General features: G+C 49.4%; 1 protein-coding gene across 2 annotated transcripts in view; it reads left to right on the forward strand.

Annotated features, from left to right (window-relative positions):
- SHISA6 (shisa family member 6) overlaps positions 1-13,172 on the forward strand; it is a 320,490-nt gene extending 307,318 nt beyond the window's left edge. Inside the window, exons 5-7 of one of the 2 annotated variants that reach the window (XM_054456244.2) lie at positions 1,027-1,083; positions 4,883-5,035; positions 6,888-13,172. In XM_054456244.2, coding sequence (XP_054312219.2) covers positions 1,027-1,083; positions 4,883-5,035; positions 6,888-7,438 — 761 coding nt within the window. In that variant the 3' untranslated portion in view covers positions 7,439-13,172. The remainder of the gene's footprint in view (positions 1-1,026; positions 1,084-4,882; positions 5,036-6,887) is intronic. The other variant, XM_054456245.2, reaches the window with a different exon arrangement.
- The last annotated feature ends 409 nt before the right edge of the window (positions 13,173-13,581 follow it).

Here is a 13,581-nt window from a genome sequence, read left to right on the forward strand (position 1 = left end):
CCTGGTGTTTACAGAATAGAAGGGGAAATGGGACATAGTGAAGGAGCTATGGAATGAGTAGCCAGAGTATAAGGCCAAAGGCAGGAAAGAAGGCTTCAGTCACAAGATGTAAGGAAATGAAAGCAGATATTCTAGACTGCAAGAAGGACAGGGCTGTAACCTGTGGTTTAGGTAAACTAAAGCAAAGGCCTCATGCCTCCTCTTCCCTTTGCTTTAGTTGAAATCAGATACATGCAACAATGAAAAACAAGAACATAATGTTCAGTTGAAGCAATCATAGAATGCCGGAGTGCACTGTAGTGGTCAGCCACATTTTCATTCAAACAATTTTAAAAGCTTTTGGAACGCCTTGAACTTCAGGCTTTGGCAACTGTAACTGTGTTAATTGTGTGGCTTATTCCATCTAACTGGAATATTATTAATAAAGGAAATGCCTTTTAACTATTAGGCTGTGTCATTTAAAGGCAGGACAGAGCCTAGAATCCAGGACTCCTGATCTCAGGCAGTGGACAGCTCAGGTCATCTTGCTGCATCTCAGGATGCAACCAGACCCTCCTGTATAAAGGCCTAGGGACAAATCAAAGTCCTATAAAGTGGAAGCGCCTTAAGTCAGGGCACCCTCATTTTGGTTAACCACAACCTAATACCCACCACTCAAAGAAATCTGCTTCCCCTGCTTCGTTCCCCCACCCTGTCCATGCACGCATGCATGCATACCTGCCAAACACTCCCTACTCTCCATCCTTCTCCTCCTCCACCCACCCCTACAAAGACTCTATAGCTGGTTGGCCTCATCCAGAGATGTGGGTGGGTCACCATGGTGACAGAGGAAGCCCTGTTGCAGAAGGAGAGACAGAAACAGCAGGGGACGTTCCTTGGAGCCTCATACAATGACCTCTGCCTTTCTTAGAAGTGCTTCCTTTAAGTCAGAGAAGCACATTAGAGGTAAAGAGAGATGCTGTTATGTTGGAGAGACAGTGGAATGCCTGAACTCTTCTTTAAAAATTTCTTTTCTATGATTTTCAGGTGATCATCAACATAACCATCCGATTTTGAGCAGTGCTACCCAGATCCCGCCACATGGTGAGAGATGATTGAGAGCACACTGCATTTCCTCCTCATTTCGAGTGGCACCATTCTAAGGACGGATGCCTATCAGGGCATCAAACACATGGTCATTAACTCACTGAAGCTAAGGAGGTGCAAGGAGCCACAGGCCCACCCTCCTCCAGGGCCACAATGCTCTAATCTCAACTTGTAGGCTATTTTCCCCTTGGTGTTTCTGTCTCTGATATCAGAATGATCTCTTGACATAAATGGAAAGGGGCTAGACCCATTTCTACTTGCCACCTGTATCACTTCTTACAGTCATAAATTCCGTATGTCCACAGCAAGGAGTGGAACACCCTCCTTTGCTCAAAGCTATTTGTGATATCATTTACGAAGGACATGAGACTTGGTTAAACTACATGATCCTCCCCAAGCTAATTAAGATTTGATAAAACTCAAAACTGATTTGGGCTTTAGCCCCTTGGCAGAAAAGAGGCTGAAAATGTTGAGTGGAGGAGTGTTAGCATAGTGCCCAAGGGTTATAAAACCATGTTTCCCTCTTAGATTATAATATCCTCCCACCAGATCACAGCTGAACAGAGAAAATCTATTTTTGGCAGCTGCTCAAGACTTGATAGAACATAAGACAGCCATGTAAATTGTGAACTATCAGTCATTTTTGTCTCTTTGCTGTGAAAGAGTGAAAACATCATTAAAATTTTAGTGAGAGAGAAACTCAAAACAATGATAAATCCTACAGGCCACCTGACAGAGAGACCTACCACTGTTACGTCAGATTATGGTGTGCCTCAGCATTGAAGTTAAGGGATATTATAATTAGGAGGAGGAGATTGGAATATTTTCATGTGCTATGCTCCAGGTGGAAATAAATGATGAAAGCAATAGTATAATCAGATTTGTCAGGTTGTGGGGTCTAAAAAGTTAGAACTGGGAGAAACTGGGGAGATCAGTGAAAAGAGGTTGATACCAGTGGTGATGTTGACAGTGGGAAAAGAAAGGACGGTTGAGACATGAAACCTTTTGAAGAAAGAATTGGAGAAAGTTCCTTACTAACTGAATATGGCTGATGAGAGCCAATTATGACACTGATTAGAAAAATGAAAGGTTTTATTAACAAAATCTAAGGAATCAGGAAAACAGCCAGTATGTGTAGGGGATGGAGTTGTCAGTGAGTTTGGATCTGGACACCTGGAGTTTGCAAGAAAAAATATTCAACAGGCAGGAATGCAGACACGAAGTCTGGAGGAAGGTTAGAGCTGAAGATGTGAGTGAAGCTTTGGAGGCAGTAACAGAAGCCTCAGGAGTGGGGGCACTCTGCACTGAAAGAGAAGTGCAGAAGGCAGAGGCAGGGAGCCTGGGGGATGCCCACAGTGATGAAGCAGCCTCAGGAAGAGCCAGAAAAGGCACGCAAGGAGAGCTCCCACTTGCTCAGTCACACTACCGAGCTCATTTTCCTGAGAAGGAGCCAACACAAGCAGACTCCTGAATACAACAGGAGGAGCCATTCTTCCCTCCTTCTCTTCCTGTCTTCTCTTTTCCAACTGGTGCAAGGAGATGGGGGTTGATGAGACCCGGTCTCTGCCCTTGAGCAGCTCACAATGTAGTGGGAGTAGAGTTTTCTCTGCATTGCTTTCTTGGATGTTCCCTTCTTTCCCAGGAGCTGGCAGAGTGACTATCAAGCAAGGAGGGGGCCTGAGTCTACTTAATTAGTGTTCTACAAAGAGCATTAATTGGATCCTTATTCTGGGCCAAGCACTATGAAGGAATAAAAAAAAATTGGAAAGCAAGGCCCTGCTGTCAAGGAGATTGCAATATTTGGAGATCCACAATCCCAACTCAAGTCAAATTATTAGAGATCAGTTAGATACTAAACTGGGTGGAACTGACTAGAAGAGCAATACAGGCTTAGAGAACAGATATTGTCATCGGCTAAAAAGATGGGACCTTGGCACAGCAAAATGTCTTGAGTGAGGCGGGAATTTCATAAAGAAGAGTAAAGGAGGCATTTCTATAAGAGGGAGAGTGTGCAACGGTGATCCCATGAAGGCAGAAGGCAAGGGAGAGCTGGCCTTGGCTCAGGGGTATGTTCTGTAACACAATGGTGGAACAAGAGTATCCAGAAAGATTGCATTTGGAAGTGGGTGAGCTGAGTGATCCCTTGTTGGGAGTATAATTCCAACAGGCAGAAGGAGGTTCCTTCTTCTCCAGCATGGCCAAAGTGAAGAGACAAGTGCTGAGAGATGAGTGGCTATTACTCCCTCTGAGGAGCAGCACTCCCAAGTTCCTGCTCACTCCACTTCCTGGCATCTGTCCTGATGCATGCCAAGGAGGCTCTTTCTGTACAGCATGTTCTAATGGGGATGTAGAGCACCCTCCACCCCCTCACATATGTCCTGAGCTGGCATGAACACCAGCTCACTGGCTGAGCTTCCCTGGCTCAGTCCCCAGTGTTGGGGGTGACAATGAAGGCAGGAAGGGGTAGAGAAGTCAGGAGTCCCCGGTGCTTGGGGCTGCTCTTGGACAACGCCTAGGAGGACTTCTCTCTCTCCCACCTCTCACACAGTCCACAGAATTCCTGCTTTCCACGGTTCTGCACTCTTTTTGCCAAGAGGTGTGGCAGTCCTCCTGCACATTCGTCCGAAGTTAGAGCCTGCCGCCTCTCAGAAATTCTTTGGCCTTGAGGTGTCCCAAACCAAAGAGGATGGAGGAATGACACAGTGAGACTATAGTCTCCCAACTGCCTCACTTCTGGGAATGGTACCACCATTTCCCATGGCAGCCACTCACTGACTTCTTAATGTGGCCTTTCCTCCTCAAGTCCGTGAAGCACTGAGCCATGCTCATCTTCTTCCCCAGGATCTCCAGCTCTTTCTGTCCCCTCATCCTCACTGCCTCCCTCTCCAGCTCTGCATGCCCCCCTCTCCAGATGTCATTCATCTGGCCCCGAGCCCAGCGCACACGGCACTGGGCTCCCATCAGCCATCCTCTCATCTCCCTTTCACCTTTTCTCCCACTTTTCCTTCCATTCTTTTCCCCAGCTCTGACATTGAACAACACTCCTTTCCATCTCTTCAGATTCTTGCGCCTCAATGCTGTATCTCAGGGGAAGGAAGGAGAAAGTGGGGATGATGTGCTATGCATTTTTGTCTAGATTCTTTCCTCCAGCAGCTTAGAGATGGCTAAGGGGGCTTCAGAGAAAGGAATTAGAGTAAGATAAAATAGCTCTGTGGCTCATTGTGGCTTGTCAGGTGCAGAGCTTGGAGAGGAGAAAGGGGCTACATGAGCTGTGGAAGGATGCCATGGACGGAGCATGGGTTGGGTCTCAGTGGAGCTGGGTCCCGGACTCAGTTCTTCTATGGGTACATAAATAACATAAGTCACTCCATGTCCTCCAACTCAGATTTTTCTGAGCCTGAGAGCTAGGTTTGCCTAAAGCTATTAGGAAAACGACAGCACTTTCACACAAAAGTAGATGATTTTTATGATGTCCCTCAGCTTCATCAGGCTTACATTTTCAGCAGATAACCCAGAGATGTACTGGGAGAGAGAATTTGCTCCTCAGACTCAAGAGTCGAGTCTCCCATTCACAGAATGGTGAACTGTCTTGGTGGTGGCTAAAACAGCATCTGCCCCTAGGCTTATTGACAACTGGAACTGAGCATGAGGGAAACTGAGTCAATAGTATCACCTATGTCCAAGCACGGAGGTCCAGGAAAGCAGGATGGGGATTCGAATCAGGGGTGAGGCAGAAAGCACACCTGCCACAGACATGGTCCTCATTAACACAAAACACCCCTCCTTTTTCTTGCAGAGAAGCCACGGATGAACAACATTCTGACATCAGCCACCGAGCCCTATGACCTCTCCTTCTCCCGCTCTTTCCAGAACTTGGCCCACCTGCCCCCATCCTATGAGTCTGCAGTAAAGACCAACCCCAGCAAGTATTCATCTCTGAAGAGGCTAAGTAAGTTGAATTTCCCCCAAGTTGGGGTCTGTCTCTGGGGCTCCAAGATATCTTCCTATGTCACACTCTCTTGCTCCATACCCCATAGGACAGCTGTCGAATCCCAAGAATAAAGAAGGAGTTGCAGGATGAGAGAAGAGAATAGACAAGCTCTTTGCTTTTGTTCCTTATGGACTAAGTCCATGCTTCCCATACATAGAAAGAAGACCATGGAATCCTCAGATTCACATCCCCATAGGAGACAGCCTTCCAACTCATGCAGCAGTTTAACTGCAGGAGAAAGCCTTCTCCCAGTCCCGTACCCACCTGCCTTCTTCAAACCATGGGCCTTCCTTGCTGTATACCCTATACTGGATAGAGGCTAGCAATGGCCAGAGCTTTCTCTGAGACCTCTCTCAGAGGCCCACAAACCAGCTCCCTCTCCAACCCAGCCAGCAGTGTCTTGAGGACCTGAGATCCTTCACCTCCCATGCATACACCCCATTTCACCAGTTCAATCCAGTTTATCCAGTGATGCCAGCTCTGCCTCTTGAGTCTGGGGAGACTCTGGGCATCGATGGGTTAAAGATACAAAAATGTCAAAAAAGTTCCCTAAAGGACAGCTCTTCCTCCCTGGCTCTCTGGCCTTGGACCTTCTCCTCCCGTTTTCCCAGGAGTCTCTTTTGATGACCACCCAACTGCAGTTGGAGCCTCAAGGGCTGAGCATTTGCTTGAAAGCTTCAGGGTAACCTACCCTGACAGAAGTGCAGCCCAAGTCCACATCAGCCACCTCCATGGTGAAACGTGGAGTCTCTAGCTAGAGGTGGGACTGTCTGATAACCTGAGGAATCATCCTGAGGTGATGAAATTTGGCTCAGGAGGAAGGATACCCATCAGCAACCCCGCTGCACCAACTGAAGAGCAGACAGAATTCCCACACTTTTGCAGAGATCTAGAAGGCCATGTGTAGGAGGCCTCATTTCTGAAATTTGGGGCAATGCGGGTTTGTGTGTAACCTGCAAGTTCAAGTAGGTTTGTGTGTAGCATGCAAGTTCTGGGCAAATTCAAGGGTACAGAGAGCAGTGTGAGCTTAGGAGGGCCTGCTGGATAGAGAGGAAGGTGGAGCATCTAAATGAGGCGCACATGTAAGATTACTCCAACCAGCTTGTGTTATGGGCACAGGTGGAGTGTGTGTAGGCTGATTATGTGGCTGTGTGGGGACTGGAGGCCCATGTATTGGCTTTCTATGCGTTGCCTGTTACTACAGAGAAGGTGTTACGATGTTCCTAAGTTACCAGTTAAACATTTTCACAAGTGTTTCCTAGTCTGAGCATCTTACTTTATTCTAGCAGGAGGCTGGCTCTGGACCTCATCAGGAAGCTTCGAGAGCTGCTATTTGGATGTTTTAGTAAGACAGATAGTCATTCTGTTTCAGGACCATGGTGTGGTAGATACAGCCCAGGACCAGGGGGAGTTCAGGGACTTGGGCTTGCTATCAACTCTGCCCTGAACACACTGGGAATTCTGAGGAAGTCCCTTAACATATCCCTACTCAAGGTGGTCCATGTACCAGAGGCTTTTAGCATTGCCTGGGAGCTTGTTAGAGATGCAAACTCTTGGGCCCACCCCAGACCCACTGAATTAGAATCTGCATTTAACAAGCCCCCAGAGAATGGTTTGCACATTCAATGGGAAAATACACCCTTCACCCGTCTGTACCTCCAGGTCCTAATCTATAACTAAAGGAGTCTGACTGTATTATCCCTTAAGGTTGACAGGTCTGTGATGGAGCAGGAGCAGGGCAGGGTTCTCTCTGAGTCCTGGTTGCAGGGTCACCCCAGTTGCCTTCTCTCACTCTGTCTCTCCTCTGCAGCCGACAAGGAGGCTGACGAGTATTACATGAGACGGCGGCACCTGCCTGACCTGGCTGCCCGCGGCACCCTCCCCCTCAATGTCATCCAGATGTCCCAACAGAAGCCGTTGCCACGGGAACGACCCCGCCGGCCCATCCGGGCCATGTCCCAGGACAGGGTCCTGTCCCCGGATCGGGGCCTGCCAGATGAGTTCAGCATGCCCTACGACCGCATCCTGTCCGACGAGCAGCTGCTCTCCACGGAGCGTCTGCACTCCCAGGACCCGCTGCTGTCCCCGGAGCGGACGGCCTTTCCTGAGCAGTCGCTGTCCAGGGCCATCTCACACACGGACGTCTTTGTGTCCACACCCGTGCTGGACCGCTACCGCATGAGCAAGATGCACTCTCATCCCAGTGCCTCCAATAACTCGTACGCCACCCTGGGCCAGAGCCAGACGGCAGCCAAGCGCCATGCCTTTGCCTCACGCAGACACAACACGGTGGAGCAGCTGCACTACATCCCTGGCCACCACACCTGCTACACAGCCAGCAAGACCGAAGTGACCGTGTGACCGGCGGGGCAGGGCCAGGGCTGCTGGGCGTGGCAGAGCAGAGCAGGGGCCAGGAGGGGCCGGGAGCAGAGCTTCTAGCCTTGCCACTCTCCCTTCCCTCGTCCCCTCTGTAGGAAGTGGGGGTGGGCCACCTTTGCCCAAAAAGCCATACCCCCGGGGACACAGCCCCGATGGCCTGATTCAATACGCTTAGACCCAGGACCAAGAGCAATCGCTCTTGCTCCTCCAGAAGAATCAATGGGGAGTGAGGAGGGGGCTAGGCCCCATTCTCACCCCCGACCACCTTCGCCAACTCCCTTTCCATCCCGCGCCTCCTTCTCCCCGTCCGGGGGACTCAGCTGCAGGTTCTGTCAGCAAAGAGACCCTTGCTTGACCGTGGTCTGAAGCTGCCTGGGTTTGAAGGGGCCAGCGGGTCCAATCAGTGGGCTGACCGAATAGGCTACTCGGTCTCATTCATTTACCTAGAACCGCATCACAGAAATCTTCTAGTGCCTAAAAACTGCCTGCTTGCTCTCTCAGAGCCAGGGAGCTGCTGTGTCCATAAGCACAATAATGATTCTTTTCTTGCCTGCTGGAACTCTCTGGTCCCCACTGAGTGACCCTTCCTTTGCTGACCCCTGAGGGCCCAACCCTGGCCCTGTGCCCCTCCCCTCAACCCCAGGACCAGGAGGGGTTCCCTTCCTTCAGCTGCCTCCCAATTGGTGGGAACTCCACCCCCTTCCAGCTGACTGCCCGCCCATAAGGACCCTGGGCCTGTCCTTTTAGCTGGCTGTGCTCCTTCCCTAGGCCTGAGGACTTCACCCTTGAGTTCTCTGGGGTGTTGGCTGTGGCCTTCGCAGAGGGGAGTAGCGATGGGGTGCTGGCCCTCCCAGACACCCGATCATCTCCACACTCCCTCCAGGCCTCTAGACCTGACCATGACTGCCACTCAGGCCGCCTTCTCTACCCCTGCTCTGCTCCCAGGAGGCACCTGCGGTGGCCAGAGAGCCAGGGTGGGGAGGGCCACTGTGATGAGCGGGGTCTTGGGCTCAACATTCGCATCTGCAGGGCTCCACCTGTTCCCACATGCACCTCCGGCAGGACCCAGACAGAAGTTTCTAGAGAGCGGCTCTTCAGCCCCCAGACAAGGAGGATGAGAGGTGGTTGTCCTGCATCCTCTCCGCCCATCCTTCCTTCCCCATCTCTGTCTACCTGCTCAGTTCAGAGATCACTCCTACTGCCTGTGTCCCCTTCCCCCACATCCTCCCTGCAACTTTATTCCTCCTGGCTGTTCCTTCAGATCCGTGCCTCCTCTGGATCAAAGGGACAAAGACCTATTAGCAAAAGCAAACAAAGGTCCTCCAGGCGACTGGCCTAGGGGCTAACTGGGCAGGTCCCCACAGCATCGTCCCTTTCTGCAGGCACTGGGGTACCTGGTAGACCATGGTCCTCAGCTCTGTTGGGGGACCGCCACTGCCCGCCCACCTCAGCCTCTTCCCCGCCTCCAGCCTGGGGGTTGGCATGGTGTGATGGCCTCCTGGGGAGGTGACAGTGAATTCAGCAGCATCCGCTCCCCCAAGACCAGAGAGCCTGGTGGGGGAAAGAAGGGGTTCCCTCATTCTCAGGGCCAGGGCACCCGCTGGGTTGGGGCTGGGGGAATCAACTCCAGGCTATTGGGTGAAGGTGTGATCCTAAAAACAGTCAGATCCAACAGCAGTGCCCTTATAAATGGGGTTTTACCTGCTCTCAGTTCTGCAATCATGGCCCTTTAAAAAGGCGAATGTAGAAGGAGAATTTATTGGTGTCAGCCTTGGAGATTTTTAATCTAACCAGGTCCACAAACCACAGAGAAAGCAATGGACTGTGTCCTTTCACTGATTTCAAGAGTTCCAAAGCTCTCATCTCCTTCTCCCCTCCGCAGGGTGTGCCTCCCAACAGGAACAGGAAACCATCACCCTGGATCTTAGGGGGATGGAGGCTGGGGGTTGTGAAAGCCACCATCAGCCCCCACACTGGGGACGCATTCCTGGAGTTGTGCGGCTGGAAGGCCAGGGACTACCCTCTCTGCTTTCCTCCCAACAGACACATAAACCTTCCTAAGGGCTGGTCCCCAGGGGTTTATAACAGTTTGTTCCAGAAGGTGAGGCTAAGAGGGTTGGGAAGGAAGAAGTGAGTCTGAGTAGAGCAGGTGGCTCCCAGCTGGACCCCTGAGCCCAGCACCTTTGAATCCTCTAATCTGTGGCCATCCCTTGGAAGGCAGGATGCTGGTGGTGAGGGGAAAGGACCTCAGTGGCTGAGAATGCCCTTCCCAGGTGTCTACATGCAGGTATACACCAAACCAGAGAGCTGATCTCATCTCCAGTGTCAAAGCTTCTCAGCACCAAGTTCTCCAGCCCCCAGGGTGACACTTTTCCCCCAGGGGTCCTCCCTAAGCCCTGTCTCTGACAGGGTTTCTGTCTGTCTCAGGGGTTGTTGATGAGTTGATTCCAAGACATTTCTCATCCCAGCCTTACCACTGTCCGGCTGAAAGTCTCTGATGTCAGTTGGGTTGGAAAATTCTACTACAATGCTTACTTCTTTTCAAGGATTTCTTCTGCTTCACCTTTGGGTCTAGAAGCAATGAATGAAGGGAGGGAGAGAGGGAGGAAGGGAGGGAAGGAGGGAAGAAAAAAGAAGTAGAGATAGGTCTACAGACTTGCTCCAATTCAGTCCCACATTTCAAAATCCAGAAAACTGTGTCATAGCTGGGACACAGAGGTATCCCATTTATTCAGCTGTCCCATCCATCTTTATGGAACAAGCAAAGCCACATCACTAGGCAAGTTCATGTAGCAGATAAAAGAGGCTTCTGGGGCTGGAACCTAGATGCCATGATTTCTAGCCCAACCAGGCTGGTGGCCTCTACCATACATAGAAGTACCATCTACCCTTACAATAAAAGCCTCCCTCCCCCACACAAAGGAAGCCTAAAGCCCAAGATTTCCCTCTCCTTGTTTTATTCATTTTTGCACATCTCTATTGCTCTAACAGGAATGAACTGGAATCTGCACAGGTTCTCTCCTGCCCTGAAAGTTCTGCCTGGTCTCCTTGGCCTCTGATGGCATTGAAGCTTTCACAATCCCTCCTGCACCTCCACCTTCCCTGTCTTGCTCCAGGCTCCTGGCTCCATGCCTTCCTGCGTCAAAAAGGCTTTGCCAAGAATTACTTCACCTTCTAACCAGGCTTCTGCCCTCAGGGCTCCCCCAGTGTCTTGGGCCACACGTCTGCCTCTTAGAAAGTTCCAACCTTGCCCCCAATTCAAATTTCTCCTCCCCTCTTTCCACTCTCCCTCCCAGAAACTCCTGATTTCCAGAAAACCTCAGATTTCCAGGTCAGGTCACTCATTCCTTCCTCTCATCTCCCTCTTCTTCCATCTACCTTCCTCCATTCCTAATTTCTTTTCCCTGGTCTTGCTATAATCTCCAGCTCTAAAAATCAGAACTCTCAATGAAAACAATGGAAGAATAAGACATTCTTTGGGTCTTCTGTTTGCCTCACTGGTGTATCCTTCATCTCCTTCCCCTGTGAGTTGATACCCCAGTGTACAGAGCCAAGGGCTTTCCTCCTCTGAGCTCTGGGAGGGAAGGGAATGGAGCTCTGGGTTTGAGATGCCATGGCCTGTGATGGTCAGTTTGGTTCCTGCCACTAGCAAGTCCCCTGAAGCTCCCAACCCAGCCTGATGTTAGCCCAAAAGCTCCTGCTCTGGCCAAAGACTCCTATCCTTGAGGGCTCTCAGCCACTGCTCCAACACACTTGCCCCCTTCCTGCTTGTGTATGTCACCTATCCTCCTTTGTCCACAAAGACTTGAGGGTCTCCTGAGTCTCCAAGCATGGAGGAATATCCATGCCAACATCCCTGCCATCAAACTCAATCCATTTTCTTCAGAGATACCTTGTCTGTCACCAGCCTCCAACTTCATATTCCTTCCACAAGCAACTGTGCACTTGACCCAAGGTAAAATGAAAGGGCTGCCAATCACTTGGACTCCAGAAGGCGCCTGCCCTGAGAAAGGCTGGCATGTTACCTCCCACATACATTTCCTGTCATCCTCTCCAAATCTGGGAAATTTTGCTCTGGAGTATTTTCAAGAAAGCGCATTGTGTTTTAATGAAGTATTTTTCAGGGTTCAAATGTTATTTTTTATAAATGCAGCATTTTAATGGCAGATTCAATATGAAGGACATGTCTTCCTGGGCTATATATTTGATTTTGGAAGGCAGCATACTCTAGGAGAAAAAAAGCACAGGGCTGAGGCTCTGGAGACACAGCTTCCAGCCCTGGCTTTGTCTCCAAGGGGGAGTCATGTTCCCCACTCAGTGCCTCAGTTTCCCCATCTGTAAAATGAGGGGCTTTGACTAGATGAGCTCTGAAGTTTCATCCAGCTCTTACACTGTTGGGCTTTCATTCCCTGCCAGCACCTGCTCTCCCCGTTCCTCCCCACCTCCACTGAGCTGCACACATCCCACAACGCCTGCCCCACAGTGATGCCCTCAGATGTCCTGGACAGCCACCGCACTCCTCACTAGAGCCTGGGGTGGGCCTGATGGGCTCGGCCACCCAGGGATGCCCTCGTACCTGAAGTTTAAGGGCCTAACCATTCAATAGGTCACCAACTGTGTGCCATGGAAGCCCTCTTGTAAAGACACACCTAAACCATCCTAAGTGACTGTGGAATTCTGGGGAATTCTGAGTTTGGAGTTTCCATTTGGATACGGTCCTTATAGCTGGAGGGAGGCGGTTCCAATTTCAGAGAGGGAGCTGGCTGGAGAGAAATGTCTGGAGGTTTGCCCATAAGGGCATGAAGTTTGTACTTGAGGGCAGCTGGGAAATTCATTTCAAGCTGCAGAGGAACATGTGCACAGGCTGTTGTGTGGCAATGAATGTCATGATATCCCACTCTGGAATATGTGTCCTGAAGACCAAGTCTGGACACTGAGGCTCCATTCCAGCTGGAGGAGGAGGCATCTCCATCTGGGCTGCTAGGAAGGGGCATTCATCCCATCCTAGTACCTTTCTAGCCCTTCTTCATGACACTACCGTCCTCCCGGTGAAGGCTTGTGAAGCAAGAATGGAGAGTCCAAGTTGGTTATCATCAAACCCATCTTGTAAATCAGCAAACACATTAACCTTCCATCAGTCAGAGACATAATGTTGTGGCTATGTGTTTCCTTAATGGTCTCCCTCCTGAGGGAGGAGAAGACCCTGCTCAACTTTGCTGCCCACTCTGCAGTGACCCCTGATTGCCACACCATGGGAGGACTCATTCATTGGCTTTGTAGTGGCAAATATTCCTCTAGTTCTATAACTCAACTAGACATTTTGTAGTAAAGAATTCTTGAAATTCTCTAATAAAAAACAATTCTTACTGTAATATTTTTAGTTTGGGGACACAATTTCCTAAGGGGGGATTAATGAACATTTTTATGCATTAGCCCAATTTATGAATTCCATGTTTATTATATGGTAGTACTGATGAAAAGTACCTTTCTATCTGTATCTTTGCAGTTTCTTCGTTACTCATACGTAAGCTTCATGGTAAGCAGTGCTCTAGTAACTGCTTCTCTGTACAAATCTCATCGTCCTACTTACCTGTCAAAGCACATTCTACATGTACTGTAAACAGATACACTTTAGTAAGATTTAGTCTTAAGGATTTTTCCACTTTTGTCAGTAACAGATATTTATGGATTAAAAAATAAAGCCGTTTCAACATAACGTGTGTCTCTTTAAGTAGCCATGTGCTGACTTTTACAGAGTCAAAACCAAAAGTAATTAAAAAGCAAGAAAGAATGTAGAAGGTCATTGGAGTTGGGGACAGAAACAAAGATTAACTGCAAATAGGAGCTAGAGAACTTTGAGGGTGAAAAGAGTGTTTTAAACCTGGATTGTGCTGATGGTTGTACAACTGTATAAATTTACTAAAAATCACAAAAGTTTATACTTGCAATGGGTGACTGTTATGATATACCAATTAAACCATAATAATGCTTTCTACAATGGGTACTATGAGGAATGTGGGAAGACAGGCCTAGGACAAGTGTCAATGGACAAGGTATACTAATTCAAAGTAGAATTACTAGGTTGGTGCAAAAGTAATTGAGGTTTTTGCCATTAAAAGTTGAAA

This window comes from Pongo pygmaeus, chromosome 19, assembly GCF_028885625.2.
Source record: "Pongo pygmaeus isolate AG05252 chromosome 19, NHGRI_mPonPyg2-v2.0_pri, whole genome shotgun sequence".
Lineage (NCBI taxonomy): Eukaryota > Metazoa > Chordata > Mammalia > Primates > Hominidae > Pongo > Pongo pygmaeus.